Source organism: Vollenhovia emeryi, unplaced genomic scaffold (assembly GCF_000949405.1).
Source record: "Vollenhovia emeryi isolate VEMERY1.0 unplaced genomic scaffold, V.emery_V1.0 DF939169.1, whole genome shotgun sequence".
Classification (NCBI taxonomy): Eukaryota; Metazoa; Arthropoda; class Insecta; order Hymenoptera; family Formicidae; genus Vollenhovia; species Vollenhovia emeryi.
The window spans coordinates 617,703-632,793 of NW_011967197.1; the positions used below are offsets into that span (position 1 = coordinate 617,703).

Here is a 15,091-nt window from a genome sequence, read left to right on the forward strand (position 1 = left end):
ATTCGATTAAAAAATGCAAATTGTAAGCGTAAAATCATGTTACGACGCATTGTCGTCTCCGACTGACAGATAAATTAATCGTTATCTGAAGAACGTATCTCGAACGCAGATACGTGCTTTGATAAATCGAACGAAATTCAACTTAATCGTCTTCGATCTTCAGTCGCCGCGATAACGTCATTTACTTTTAGACTCATTTACGTAATTTCCAGGTACGCGGTAGCTTGACACAACATTGATAACGACTTTTCGGGGCCGGACAGACTGTATCAACACACACATATATAATTTTCTATATGTATAGTACATATTATATCATTATATGTATCTCTCTCTCTCTCTCTCTCTCTCTCTTGTGCTAATACCATGAATATGCGATTCACAATCAAATGTAAAATCTAATCAGATAATTCTGAAGATAAAAATTTTTGAAATTTTCTTGCAGATGTCGATTTTTACTTCACACTTCAATTTAAAGAATTAGATTTTAATAGTTTTTGCCCTCTCTCTTTGCTCATAAAATTCGTGGGAAAATGAAAATTGCACATTCACTGGCATAAGAGCGACGATATATACACGAAATTATATACAATTATATGCATATAATAAAGATAAATATTTTGGTTTTTAGTATAAACACTCGAGGGGATAAGCATCTTTCTTCTCTTTTAGTGATTGCACGTTGGATTGGTCGATTTCAAATCCTCGAGCGAGATAAAATATCAACTGTCTGTACTAACAATCCCCCCGCGAACAAATCTTGAATCAGGTGCTCGCTCGTCTAATCAGTCATTCATCTAATCGGACACCGCCAATATCAGACTTCACCGGTTTAAGGACCCCCGTTAACTCGCCACTCGAGCTTTCTGCGTCGCGATGTGTCATCCTCCTATTGCACAGAATTACAACATGTACCATATTATATCGACGCTCGAACGATTGTTTCAGTGGAACGGCTCTGCGCGGTATTGATATTGCATACATTCCCCTCGACCGTGGCTCGACGTGGCTCGACGTCACTCCACGTGGAACTAAAAATCACGTTACGCACACGCGGCACAGCACGAGCTTTGCGATGGAATTATCGAAGGAATTGCCGGGAAAAATTGTCGAAAGGTCGCACATGTAACGCTTGCGCTGATCCATTAAAAATATCTAATATCTTTTCATTCGCTTCGCCAGCAAATCCAGATCTCTTTTTTTATAACGGAGGAAAAATGATGCGCACGAGGAAAATATATGCGTCTACTGGAGACAAGTTGGTAAGAGGAAAATTCACATCTTTCCGAGATAAATTATCGGGAAGTCGAACGAAAGACGTTTCATGTTGAAATTATTCGCGCGAGAATGCGATATTCCCGACTCAACATCGGTAAGAATAGAATAATTGCCTCTACGTTCCTCGCTCGTATTTGCTGTACTTAACTTACACGGACGAGACTTACTGGAGCAGACGGATTAACGGATAATAAATGTTAATACTCTTAAGACTGTGTACATGCTGATCTTATATTGTATTATGTTTTTTACTTGATTAATCATGATTAATTGACAATATATAATAATAGTTACAATAATATTAATAATAATAATAGAGTAATAAAAAATTAATTTTCTTCGGTTCTTGTGACAGCTGCCTCAATGCTGCACAGTTCCTAGCAGTCCTACAGAGTTTACATTTATTTCATGCAAATGTTTCGAAGACTGCACTTGTGTGCCTTGTATAGTACACATTTGTTGTACAGTCAATTTTTTCCCTTATTCTCTAATGTTCTTTCTTTAATAATGCTTCAAAGTAGCGATTAAGAAAAAAAAATGCATAAACTTGCCCCGAGTAATATGCCCATAAGCCTTTTAAAGAAATTATTCACTTATCTCGAATATTCGAAAACTGAATCGTAGCGCACTTAAATCGATGCTCTCTACGTATGACCGCCTCATACATATACAGAAAGCGTGACGTATCTTTCTATTGTTACATTTACGTGTGCTCCGTCTATGTATAAATCTATGCCAGAAACGAATTATAGCTTTGTTCTATGTTAAATGCATCGAAGATCCACAGAAGATAAAGTAATGAGCAAGATAGCTTTTATGGACAGTTCTTTGTTGAAGCATTGACTTTTATAGTCAGAAATATATGTAGAAACTATAACGCGTTTCAGTACACAGATAATATACATGGAGACACGAATGCCATGTAAATATCTACCATTTGTTTTATGCATTATGCAACAGGAGAAATACTTGACGTTTACGAATATTAAATATCGATAGTAATGTCAGATGAGCCACGCTTAGCGTTCTACTTAGTTTACAATTCTTAATTATTAAGTGTATCTGTAATAAAAGCAAATAAAACAAGCAATTTCAAAGCATTGTCTGAACAAAAAATAGATTGTGTGTCAAACTATCTTAAAATTGGCATATAGATTCATTTCTGTTTGTGAAATTATGTATACGTAATATTTCAAAGTTTTAGAAAAAGAGATAAACGAGAAATTATGCTGTTTGAAAATTATGTTTGGACATTTACCAGACCTTTTTCATGAAATTAAAAAGAAATTGTTTTACACAACAACTGCATGCATCAGCTTTGAAATGCACATACGTATTCCAAAATTTGCGGAACTTTTATAAAATCGAGCTAATTCAGTGCCGTCTCGACATACTCGAAGATAAAATGCGGCGGGGGATTAGGGGTGTCTGTTAATATTTCAGGAGGTGCTAATTCCATTGGATCAGCGTCCCTCCACGGATCGATATCGTTTCCTCCAATATCTAGTCCGAGTCGCAAATTAGCTGGTGTATTGCCGATAACAAAGTGGTCCTCGGTCAAAGGTAGAGCATCTTTTAATAAAAGCCTATCAGGAGAAGCACCAATATAAAATTATTTCATTCTTCATTAAAAGAAAAAGGAACACGTAAAAACATAGCTGAACGCAGTAATGTGCATAATGAATATAATTTCCTTACCAAATCTCTTCATCAGCGACAATATGAACCTTAGGAATGGGAAAGCCATTAAACGGCGAAGCAACAGGCAATGTATAGGCCCCCATGTTTTCGAAAATCATCCATTCGCCAAGGTCCATATCGTGCAACATGATATTCTCAACGATTTTGTCCAGTCCGTCACACGTTGGACCCCACACGCTCGAAGGAATCATCTTTCCACAACCGTTCTAGAGGCCAAAGTGTAGGATTTAATTAAAACAAAAGAAAGAAAAAGAGCATGGAAAAATACTATATTGATACGTGATCCGAATAAAATACTTTACCTTCAGAGGAATAGGAGTTACATGTTGATGATCGTACAGCAGACAATTAAATGACCCGTAAACACCATCGTTGATGTAATACATATTGTGCGTAACAGCGCTGGTATTTTCGTCTCCGCGTATGGAACGTTTGCTGTGGATACTCGTGGCCAATGTAAAGGCAGATGCGACGTAAAAACGGCCCGGTTCGGCAATCACATGCACAGCATCGGCTGAACAAAATTCGTACCGTAAGGCGCGGTCCAAAACAAAGTAATATTACTTGTAACACGACTAATGTGGGGGAAGCAGCTTACTGTTGAAGTATTCGTCGAGAGCTTTATTAATAACCTCGGCGATTTTGTCGATGCTTGTGCCTTTGTTGCCCGGATAACCACCACCAAGATCCAAGAGGTATGGCTTGAAACCGAGATCGGTAGCCATGTCGAATAGTACCTTGCAGTGAAAAATAGCACGGTAAAACACCGGTGGATCTTCACATCCGGATCCAACGTGGAAACTGAAGCCCACTACGTTAAGGCCCAAGTTGTACGCAAGGCGCAGAAGATTAGGCGCCTCGTATGTCGGATCACAGCCAAATTTCATGCCAAGCGGGCACAGGGCTACTTCCGCATCGCAACGAATTCGCAAGACAACCTGCACAAATGAAGAATCGCATTGATATGATATAGATACTTTTGAAACCAGCGGCAGACGATGCCTCGTTTGCTCGCTGGTTTGCTTGCGTGCACCTTTGCTGGCCAGTGAGACGGCTCTCACCAGCCAGCAAAAAAGCATCGTATGCCGCTGGCTTGAGATAAAATTATCACAGATTTTTGAGAAAGAGAAACACGCAATATACTGGTATTCTGTATATTCTGGTGCGTGTACTTACCTTAGCCATTGGGAAAAGTTTCTTAATCTTGTGCAACTCGCTTTCGTTATCTACTGTCATAGTATCTACTCCCACTGCAGCAGCGTGACGAATATGTGAAGCTGGCTTAGCTGGATTGGCAAAAATAATCCTTGAAGGCTCTACACCAAGGCTCAATACTTTATTTATCTCATTCTGCAAAGTGAAAATATATATTTTATATCTGTTACAAAATGTAACAAATACATCTCTGTCGAGAGTAAAAATACACTTCAACATTTTTCAATCGTATTTACCTTAGATGCACAATCAAAATTAATGCCAAGGGCCGCTAATACTTCAATTACGATCAAATTGTCGTTGCATTTCACAGCTGAAATTGAACAACTTGTATGAGTGGCCGTGCACCGCACATGACACAAGCGTTGACAAGTTCCGAGTATTAACGACTTACCGTAATAGGGCTCGACTCGTGGCAATTTTTCTTTCCAGATTTGATGCTTTTGTACAATATCCCCTATATCCAATACATAGAAAGCTTCTTCTTGTAAACCACTCATTGCAATATCTTTCATAACGGTCATAACGTTGGACTCGCTGTCCAAAACGTGGATACGTTCATCTAGATTTGTTACCTTCATGTTGATTGAGTTTGATTGAATTACTTAGTACTCTGTAGGTGCTAGGCAGCAAACTGAAAGTTGGACAACGGACATAAGCGCAAAGTGTAAATGACGTCGACTTTATATTCTTTACGTTGCAAAATCAATTTAATATAATAGAAACATACGAGGCAGCTGTCAATGCTAATTGGGTGAGTCGTAAGGAAGCGGATTAAGACCAGATCACTGTGGGGGTGCTAGCAAAGCCACGGGGGCTCTGCATTCAGGGCCAACTTCCAGTTGCCGCAGTTATTCAAGCACCCACGGACAGACTGGTCGACCAGTCTATCGCAGATAGAATCCTGCAATGAGAAAAAGTGACATCTGAGTTAGCTAAATACCGCTACAAGATTACCGCACGGGAACTACCAATGTCTCTATACTCTATAGTAATTTGAAAAAAAAGGATGTGAACGCAAATAAATTTCAAGCCTCGTTATTAGTGAAGGAGAAAACGGCTGTTTAAATACGCGTTCATCAATTAGCCTATGACGTGATAAAATAATTCTATAATTATATATTCGCCAACATTTTATCTTATCCGTTTATCTCAATTTTATCACAATTTTATCACAAATCCGATATATCTAATGACGTTAAAACAATATGTGACTTACAAGAAAAAAAGTCGACATTACGTTTTCAATTTAATTTGTTCACTGTTCCATACAAGTTCTTAATGTACGAAAAGCCTACTCTCAGACTCTTTTACTTGCTGAAGTTAGATCCTACCTGAAGGGAAGTAATTCTCGTTTCTTTATATACACAGCGAAAGAAGTAATTATGTCACTATTTCGAAGTTTTGGCGACGTTTCTAAATTTTAGCGACACCTCTATCGCGCTTCATATGTGTGTGCGATGCAAAAGTAAAATATAAATGCTCCGCGAACAATTGGAAACGTAAGGCGCGTTAATATTGTGCACATGAGAGGCTTCGATCCGAGCGGACAGAAAATCAGAACGATACTGCACTCGAGACTATTTGGGCCTTTATTTATATGAGGAAGATAAGTAGTATCAGCCCGACTTCGCGTGGTGTACCAAGTCTACTTATACAAAATTATCTGACAACCAAGATGGTTCATCAGGAAACCGAATTAGACTGGAAGGATAATATAAATGTTACTCAAGAGTCAAACTCCATTCGGGGGTGGGAAATACCGTCACTAATCTGCGTAGCATGACTGATTATTTATCCGGAGCGTTGTATCAAAGATTGATATATCACGAATCGAATGTATTTAATGGTTAAAAATAACGCGAAAATTCCCACGGAAGTAAATATTATCGGGCGATGCAAGATACGATGAGATAAAAACTTGTATACGCATTTTCAGTTAAATATCTTAAGATATATTACCGGGTTCCAAAATACATATATTCCCACACCCCGAATTTTAAATCATTTAAAGAGATTTCTCTTTCTTAAAATGTTTTCCTGTATACGCTAAAAATTTCTTGTTACAAGTTCATAAAGCGTATAGGAATGGTTTAAATTCTCGCTTCCTGATGCAAAAAAAGCAGGTAACGACATCGAATTGTGTATGAAAGTCTTGTAAAGTTGAGATTGCCAAGTTCATCAAACCTTGTTTCATCAAACAAATTCACATACAAAGGGGAGTTCTTACGTAACATAACAATGGCTTCCGCCGGTTTGAAGAGGAAATACTGGTGTGAATGAGATAGTGCAAGTCTCAAGATACGAGTAAATACGGCTACTGGCCATTCTACAGACATTGATGTTAAAACACGTGGTGCAAAACGAGCGAGAGAATTTGAAAACATGTCTTATCGTCGTTATAGAGATTAAAAGTTTTCATATGCTATAAGGATAAGACGCTTCAGCTTGTCGAAAAAAAAATGTACAAAAAAGTTACAAGATAAGAATTAAATTAATTTCTATTCTAATTAAATTAATGAAATTAATTTCTCTTCCATCTTTGAGATACAATCTTTATTCTGAGTAGGAAAAGGTGTGTTTAGAAAAGTTAATAAAACTTTCTAAACACGTAACGATAATTAAATGGCAAAAGCAATTCAATAAACAATTTTAATATATAGTGGAAAGTCCTCTGTTATGAGATAGGCTTATAATATGAGATAGCAGTTCTACTTGGCACGCTATACTTATGACTGTTAATCAGTTTTTTTTTCTTTAAGTTTACCCTCTTGTGGGAACGCCTTTCAACCTTTAGGTTTGCATCAGCGTGGTATCTCCTAAAAATTCCTTGAAATTCAACCTTAATTTTGATTAAACGCTGAATTTTCATCAAAATTTTATCACGAATCTTTATTTACGATTACACGACCGAACAATGAATTTTTCGCTAAACAGCTTTCGCTCCATGGGCAACAAATTAACGATGAAATCAATAAACGCCTATTTAATTTAGCGAAAACCCTGCTGTCTCATATTAGGAGTTTATTTCATAATAGAGGACTCTTCTCTAGATATATACCGTTCATTGAATTATTTATTTCAAATTGTTTGGGAACGTTTGAAATTGTCGCAATTAAAGAATTAGATATCCCGAGAGGCATCGCTGCTTATAAAGTTACAACGTTATATAAATACACGTCCGAAAATTAAGTACAAGCTCACAAAGAACATTGCGAAATTACAGGACCATTTATGTCTTGATAGAGACAATATTTTCCTGAATCCCTTGACGTGCACAGCGTACTTCCAAGAAAACTTCAAGAAAAGAAATGTAAATATCTTGGCTCAAATCAATATGATAACACTGGATATCATTGGTAACGAGGTTGCTACGAATAATGTTTATTTCGAAATTTCAATTAAAGTATACTTCAAATAATCTTGGTAAGATAACGACCCCATACTGCTTGCATTGTTAAAGAATTTCTTTACGATACAGCTTATCGTTACAGCTTATATCTGCCTCTCTCTCTCTCGCCCTCAGTCGCCGGATTCGAATCCGATTGAACGTATTTCAGCCGCGATAAGCAGAAAAATACGAATTACAAGTTCAGTACCTTTGAAGAATGCGCCGCAAGAGGTGCGAAATAAAATTGTCCTCGATGTTACACGTAATCTATCTAGTCCCGCCTATTTGGGAAGGTAAGAAACGGCTAATCGAATATATACAACAGGAGCAACTCTTGCAAACTTTGACGTACCTATGTTTACCCACATTTCTGTGACATTGTACTTTGCACACACACCGTTATTTTCTTAAGAGTTTAATAAATATATTACGTTTCCTTTAATTAATGATAAGGTACTTTAATTTATATCGCTAAGATTATCAAAACTATTGTATTTTCTATGATACCGTAGAACTCTGAGAAAAAGTATGAGTAGACTTTTCCGACTAGCTCGTTAAACGTCTGTACATGTATATGTTATCTCGTTTCTCATTAAGATAGCGTTTTTACAGAATGTAAGTACTTCTAAATTTCTATCGCATGTAATTTATGTATACACACTAGGTGTAAAACTTCAAACACAGAGTGTGTACAAATGTCTTCACTCCTTCCTCGTCATCTGGGCAAGTACTTCAATTTTTAAGGTGAAAATTGAAAGTTCGCTTCGCCATCCGATGGTTTTCAATTTTGGCTTTCCCGTAGACGAAGCTGCGCGAGTTGAGGTGGCGAAATTGCAAATTACTTCTCAGAATTTTACCTCGCACACAAAGTGCTCCGTGAGAAAGCCAGGCAAGTTTCCAACGCAGCTTATTCGTCTCCTCGCAGAGGAAGCTTCGCGTGCGAATTGAAATTCTGAGGAAGCAATGTCCAGCTTGCACCTCAACTCAAGCAGCTTCCTCGATGAAGAATCTTGCGCAGACGAGGGAGCCAATGTGCAAAAAGTTCCTACTGTCTTGACCAAACAATTGATTGATTTGTCGTTACGTGGATAATACAAGCAGAGAGAGAAACCTGAGAGCGGCCACGCCGGCGTTTTACTTGATACCGTTTCAAGGCAGTGTTTCGCGCGTCTTTACGCCCACTTTTACTTTCGCAACTACTTTGCTACGCATCTTCTGGCACTGCCGATAAAGTCTCCAGTTTGTGCGTGTCCATGCTACGCCCATTTTTCAGGATTGTACTGCGAAATACAAGATTACATTAACATATGTAAATTGGCTGCATGATATTCACGTCAACTTTTCTCACGTAGACAATGTAAATTTTATAAATTAGATAGAACGCGCAGCACAGACACGCACCAAGTGCGAAATTTTATCGGCGGAGTCCGAAAGTGCATAATGAAAAAGAACAGTCTCCCGAAACGGTGTCAAGTGAAACGCCGGCGTGGCCGCTCTCAGGTTTCTCTCTGCTGCAAGACGACGTGGATTTATCCTTTGGCAGGAACATTTTAGACCGAAGGGGAAACCGCTGAGGGCATCGTGGCGTACAAACTTGCGGCATTACTAGGCATTTTTGATGGCATCATAAAGATAAAACAAGGTAAAGTAAGATAATAATATAAAGTAATGCCAAGGTTTTAGCGGGCATCGGTGTACAAAATTTTGCTCAGCGGTCTCCCCCACGTTTTGGACCCTAAAGAATTCGGAGACGATCCCCGACAGTCACTCGAGTAATCTTTAGCTTTTTCCCGCGTACGAGGTGCACGACAGTGCTCCTTTACCTCGGTGCGCTGTAACAGGTAACATTGCGCGCGTTATACATTTTCTTTTTGCGAAACGTCAGCTACGCAAACATGTGCGTTATCAGGCGTGCAGATTGAAAGACCCGCAAGGCAGAGCCGGGCGAGCGGCCGCCCGCCCGCTTCCTCGCTCGGAGGCAGCGACGTGTTAAAGCGACTACGAGGAATCGCCAGGGGAAACCGCGTTAATCAGTGAACTTCGAACTGGACGAGCCAGTAAACAGAGACCGATGCGATTTCAACAGGGCTCGACCTGCGTATCGTTACGCAATTATCGCGGGGGTCCCTTCCCGATAAGAAGGAAAGTGCGAAGAGAGCGTGCGCGCGCGCGCGCGGGAGAGAGAAAGAGAGAGAGAGACCCGTGCGTGCGTCATCGCCCGCGAACGAGGATCCTCGTTTCTCTGTCTCTCCCTCGTCCTCTCCGCCCCCCGGCGACGAGGGGATCCGCGCCAGCGGCCCGCGGTTACGCACCTTATCGGACGATCGCCACCCTGCGGGTCGGCACACGGTTATTGACGGAATGATGGAAGCTTTCGGTGACCGGATCGCAAAAATCAGTCAGATCGGCCGTCGGGCGTGGATCGGCGAGTTGCCGTCGTCCACGGCCGTCGTAGTCGTTGATCTCCTCCCTCGTCCTCGTCGCCGCCGCCCAGCCGCCGGATACTCCCGTCAACGATTACCCTCCGCGCGGAGCGTCAGTGATGAGCATCCGTTTCGTCCGTAACGCGTAAACGTGGTCCGCTCTACGCGCCACGTGCGAGCATCGCAACCGTCGTCATCAACCTTCGATCCTGAACGTACGGTCGTCGAGTCGTCGCCGCCGCCGTCACCGTCGCCGTCGCCGCCGCCGAAATTTTCACCCGGAGATGAAGGGAGAAGCCTAAGGTGCGACGCCCGCACGAAACACCGCCGACTCACCGCCACCAGCCGCTTCGCGCTCGGACTCGGAAGGAACAGTATGGATCAGGCGTTCGCGAATGGAGCGACGGGGCCCGCGCATGCGCCGCCGTCGCGACTTGTGCGCCGCGCCCCCCTAGGGAGTTTCGGCCAGCCTGAGGCAGTGATATGCGAACACTGAGAGAGCGGCCACCGGAAGTCCACTAGCGCCCCCCGACAGTGTGGATGTCAACTACGTCCGCTCGCTCGGTAACGGTACACAAGCTATGGTTCGTGTCCGGACTTCTCAGATGGATACGAGAGTCGGATGAGATGAATAAGTGAGTCGATCTATTGTTCTAAGTAATACGAAGTCAGAACGATTGATTGATTCGCTCCCCAGTGAGAAATGATTCGTCGATCGACGTCGAAACGACGTCGAATCGACATCGACACCGTCGAATTGACGTCGATTCGACATCATTTCGACGTCGATCGACGAATCATTTCTCACTGGGTCGTTTGTAGTGGTCTTAATTATTCGAAGCTTCGAAGTATCCGAAGAAACGAAGAAACTTCGAATATCGAATTGTCGAAGTTTCGAAGTTTCGAATTTTCGAATTTTCGAAGTTTCGAATTTTCGAAGTCAACTAATGCATTAAGATATAAGCTTTCAAAGACCAACCTAATTTATCATCTGTATCAGGCAGTAAAAAGAAATAGTTAATAAGATAAAATGTTAATGATAGAAAATTTATTTCCTTCGAATTAATTATATTTTTATGAGTGAATGGACAAAAATGTGTCCGACAAAAACATTTGTTTTTTTATACTTGTAATGATATTAATTAGTTGGCATTTAATTAGTTCACAGTTATAGTAAAAACGATTAATTTTGCAAAATGTGTTATTGTTTTTTATCCTGTTAATACATTAGTTGACTTCGAATATTCGAAACTTCGAAACTTCGAAAATTCGAAACTTCGAAAAAATCGAAAACTTCAATTCTCAAATAATTTCTACGAAGCTTCGAATCTTCGAAGAAAAATTTCAGCTCTAGTCGTTTGTCCCATCTGACTCTCGTATCCATCTGAAAAGTTCGGACACGAACCGTAGCTCGTGTACCGTTACCGAGTGAACGGACGTAGTTGACATCCACTTTGTCAGGGGGCGCGTCCGTTTCCGAGCTAGCAGACCTTCCGGCGGGCGCACTCAGGTTTGCATCACTGATCCCCGACCGACCGTTTTATCAGCCCCTTTGCGGGACTCCTGGTGCTCGCGCTTACGTTCCTAACCTCTGGCGCGCGCAAGTGGGAAAAATTTACATAACCTCAGCATGAAATATAGGATATTGAACGGTAAGTTACTAATATACACAAATGACGTAAAGAACTGGATGTGTAGAAACGAAGAGTGACAAATTGACGGGATACTAAGTAGTCTCATGGAAAAAAAAATACACGATCGACAGCAAGATTTGTTATTCGACTAACACCCGTCTCTACCAACGCACTTTAACTTGTATTCCAGTTTCGCGAATTAGAGGCAGGGAAGAAGTAATTCAAATCGAGATTAAAGTTCATCCGCATTGGTAGAAACGGCCCGTGAGGGTCAGTTTTGCAAATATCAGTTAACTGCTTAGGCCCGGCCTTTCATTTTCTGGTTAACTGTTGACCAGAAGTTAGTCGACACTTCACTCCCTTCTGGTTAACTGTTAACCAGAAGTTAGTCGACTCTCCGCTCACTTTTTCTATTATTAGCTAAGAAGAGACAGAGTCGACTAACTGGTTAACAATAAACCGAAGAAAAGTGAAAAACCGAGCCTCAACCAGAGTTCAGTCGACTCCCCATTTTTTCTTGTTGTTTAAGAAGAGACAGAGAATCAATTAACCTGAGGTTAACCGTTGTTTGTGAAACTGGCCCCGAGAGATATCATCTAAAATAATGCCGGATGCAATTTGGCGAGAATCGTTTTCTAAAGGTGATATTTTTTTCCATCCTAACACTGTATCGTTTCAGAAAGCTCGATGGCTCACGCGCAGCGAACTGCGAGTGTACGAGGCTGCGAGTAGCGACCGTCAGTTTATCGATACCTTGAAGATAGATAAGCAGGCAAAAAAACAACGAAATAAGCGTTAGAATAAAAAATTACATAGGTATGTCTTTCATATCCGAGCTCTAGTATGCATGCGGCCCTGGCGAGATCCCCGTTCAAAAGTAACGTGCTGCATTGCACCAAGTCGACGCAATTGGTACGATTGTACTCGACGAGGCAAGGCGCCAAGTCGAATCATTACGACACGTTGAACATCACGCCGCACGCCACCCAGACCGAGGTGAAGTCGGCGTATTACAAGCTGACCCTCCAGTATCATCCCGACAAGAACAAGAGCGAGTACGCCAAGAAAAAGTTCCAAGCCATCTCGGAGGCTTACGAAGTGCTCGGCAGTCATGAGCAGCGCAAGATTTACGACCGGACTATGCTGCTGCACCGGCAACCGTCGGTGTCGGCCACCGCCGAGCAGCCCGTGTCCCGCTACAGCGACAAGGTTTACTCGGGTTCGTCCAAGATTTACAATTTTGACGCGTGGACGCAGGCGCACTACGGAAAGCAGATACGCGATAGGCGCAAGAGGAGAGACTTGTATGAGCATGCCAAGAACTTGGAGGAAAATTGGTCGCACTCGAACAGCAACAAGTACACGGAAATCGCCATATTTTTGCTCACTCTGACGATGATAGCAATGATTTTTCGGGAGAAGCCCGACACACCGAGATCCGCGAGACGCAATAGCGAGAGTAAAGATGGCAAAACTTAGTCTACATTTATCTATTTGAATAGTACAAATTTGTATATACGTTCGCGCATGACGAATGTACAAAGTTCATGCCCGCTTATCGTTTATGTCTATTAGCAAGAGTAAGAACGAGATTAAAATAGATCGTGATGAGAAACGACGATCTTTTCATATGCTCCTTGAAAGAAAGAGAAAACTACGTATCGCGATAGAGATTGTTCTCAGCAGCACGCACCTGCCGCGTTGATTGCGCTCGTGCGTGTCGATATAGACAGACTGTATATTTTACAAGCGGAGTATAGGTAACATTTCAGAGATACCGGCGTTCTGAAGCATTGCCTACTATCGATAGGTGTATATATATATGTATAACGATAGATTCAGGTAAATAACATATAGCTCGTATATTGCGCAACGCGTCTAATATAAAAATAGTGAAAAATTAATGTGCAAAGAGGCGTGTGCGTGATACGTAAGGGGGCTCAATGTCGGGTACCTCGAGGCCGCGCTCGAGGAAACTTTTCGCAGACGAATAAACTTGCAACCCTTTTCAATACGGTCTATAAACTGGCATCCCCGGCAACGGCATCGGCATAGCTACTGGCCCGGTAGGATACGGTATGGAGGGCGTCATTCCGGGGAAATTCGAGGCGATCGGATAGCCGGGGGTGCTGTTCGAGTGCCCTTTCCTCATCAGCTCGCGCAGTTTGTCCACTTTCACTTTGCGCAAATGCATCAGTTTCCTCCGCGACAAGAACTGATCCAGGAACTCGTCCACTTCGATGTCACCGGCCAGGAACTTCTCTGCCAGGCCCTGTACATAAAAAAAGAAGTCAGAGTCAGACTGTCTTGTCACGAGCTATGGCGAAAGTCTCACTTGCCTCGGATTCCTCTTCAATCTCGGCGGCAGCCGCTTGCAGCAGGTCCAGCGCGGTATCGACGGTCATTGTGCCAGATTTGTCGCCTGCGAACAAACGTACGGCTCTAGGACTGAGTCTCGTTAAAGTTGTCAGTCACGCGGGACGACTTACGCATCTCTTCTATTTTACTCCTGACGCTGGTGCACAGCTGGTTCGCCTGTTCGCTCAGCTCCTTCAGGGCCCGTTTGTCATCTTCCAATTCGGGCTGCTTGGCCAGATTGAACTCGGCCAGAGATCTGTTGCTCGCCATCAACATTTCCTTCTCGGTCTCGAGGTCCTTAAACTGATATTCCGTCGCGTCAAGACGGTTTTGACGATCGTATCGTACGAAACTTTCCAAGCAGTGTACTGTATACAAATATTTACGAATGCAACGAATGACATCCTCCACTGCGAGACGTCGTTCGTTACAGACTTGTTCTACCAACTTGTTTCTACCAACGCAGATCAACTTTAATCTCGGTCCAACTCACTTTACATCTTCGTCTAGCTTCGCAAATTAGAAAGAGATAAGAATTCAAGCATTAATTAATCTGCAGCGGTAGAAACGAGCATCGATCGAAAGCACGAAAAGCTCCAATTGCGAGGGGAAGAAGACGTGCAGTTAGGAATTGATCTGTTAACCGCGCAGATTTAATTGTCGCGTAACGTCGAGTCTCTCCCGACGTTGCACTTAGACCGCTCGAAACTGACGCGCGAGCCGCAACCCTACCTGCTTTATATCTTTCACGATATCCTCGAATTTCCCATCGTCGTTCAGCAGCTCCTTCAGCTCGTCGTTATTCAGGTGAGACAGCAAACCCAGTGCCGCGGGTATGTCCGGCTCCTGACTCGACTTGTACATCTCTTAAATGCTAACTCGCAACGGAACGGCGAACGTTGCTTCGCGCGGATTGTCCCTTTCCTCCTTAAATCTAAAGGCAATAGCTGCGGGAAGTACGCATTCGCGATAACGCGATGACAGGTTCGCACCACGAAGCGCTCACCGAGGACGGTCGTGGGGAAGTCCGGTTTTCAGCGCCACCTCGCGAGCCGAACGTCGAACTAAGGTCGATAGGCGAAACTTATTAC

The 15,091-nt window shown here is 42.3% G+C and overlaps 3 protein-coding genes across 5 annotated transcripts; 1 reads left to right on the forward strand and 2 right to left on the reverse strand.

The window, feature by feature from the left end:
• Positions 1-1,488: 1,488 nt before the first annotated feature.
• On the reverse strand, positions 1,489-10,393 carry LOC105563991 (ornithine decarboxylase 1-like). 2 transcript variants are annotated; one of them, XM_012016038.1, is made up of 9 exons: positions 9,898-10,393; positions 4,925-5,098; positions 4,589-4,828; positions 4,431-4,507; positions 4,156-4,329; positions 3,578-3,917; positions 3,282-3,493; positions 2,977-3,185; positions 1,489-2,864 (listed from the first exon to the last, which is right to left on the reverse strand). In XM_012016038.1, exons 3-9 carry the CDS (start codon positions 4,773-4,775, stop codon positions 2,648-2,650), a joined length of 1,416 nt encoding a protein of 471 aa, XP_011871428.1. In that variant the 5' UTR covers positions 4,776-4,828; positions 4,925-5,098; positions 9,898-10,393; the 3' UTR covers positions 1,489-2,647. The 2 variants fall into 2 exon arrangements, with proteins under 2 accessions (XP_011871428.1, XP_011871429.1); XM_012016039.1 differs by lacking the exon at positions 9,898-10,393 and adding an exon at positions 5,529-5,785.
• A 1,100-nt stretch (positions 10,394-11,493) lies between these two features.
• LOC105563996 (dnaJ homolog subfamily C member 30) lies at positions 11,494-13,257 on the forward strand. The gene is made up of 2 exons (XM_012016048.1): positions 11,494-11,660; positions 12,322-13,257. The coding sequence occupies exon 2, from the start codon at positions 12,486-12,488 to the stop codon at positions 13,119-13,121; it is 636 nt and encodes a 211-aa protein (XP_011871438.1). The 5' UTR covers positions 11,494-11,660; positions 12,322-12,485; the 3' UTR covers positions 13,122-13,257.
• Positions 13,118-15,032, reverse strand: LOC105563995 (vacuolar protein sorting-associated protein 37B). 2 transcript variants are annotated; one of them, XM_012016046.1, is made up of 4 exons: positions 14,733-15,032; positions 14,132-14,303; positions 13,982-14,064; positions 13,118-13,914 (listed from the first exon to the last, which is right to left on the reverse strand). In XM_012016046.1, exons 1-4 carry the CDS (start codon positions 14,862-14,864, stop codon positions 13,651-13,653), a joined length of 651 nt encoding a protein of 216 aa, XP_011871436.1. In that variant the 5' UTR covers positions 14,865-15,032; the 3' UTR covers positions 13,118-13,650. The 2 variants fall into 2 exon arrangements, with proteins under 2 accessions (XP_011871436.1, XP_011871437.1); XM_012016047.1 differs by lacking the exon at positions 14,733-15,032 and adding an exon at positions 14,387-14,699.
• Positions 15,033-15,091: the final 59 nt, after the last annotated feature.

Coding starts and splice junctions, on each gene's coding strand:
- LOC105563995 (XM_012016046.1), bottom strand. CDS start 14,864: ATGTACAAGTCGAGTCAGGAGCCGGACATACCCGCGGCACTGGGTTTG. Junction 14,065..14,131: donor GAGTAAAATAGAAGAGATGC/GTAAGTCGTCCC, acceptor GTTTGTTCGCAG/GCGACAAATCTGGCACAATG. Junction 13,915..13,981: donor AGATTGAAGAGGAATCCGAG/GCAAGTGAGACT, acceptor TTTTATGTACAG/GGCCTGGCAGAGAAGTTCCT.
- LOC105563991 (XM_012016038.1), bottom strand. CDS start 4,775: ATGAAGGTAACAAATCTAGATGAACGTATCCACGTTTTGGACAGCGAG. Junction 4,508..4,588: donor ACGAGTCGAGCCCTATTACG/GTAAGTCGTTAA, acceptor GTTCAATTTCAG/CTGTGAAATGCAACGACAAT. Junction 3,186..3,281: donor TAACTCCTATTCCTCTGAAG/GTAAAGTATTTT, acceptor TTTGGCCTCTAG/AACGGTTGTGGAAAGATGAT.
- LOC105563996 (XM_012016048.1), top strand. CDS start 12,486: ATGCATGCGGCCCTGGCGAGATCCCCGTTCAAAAGTAACGTGCTGCAT.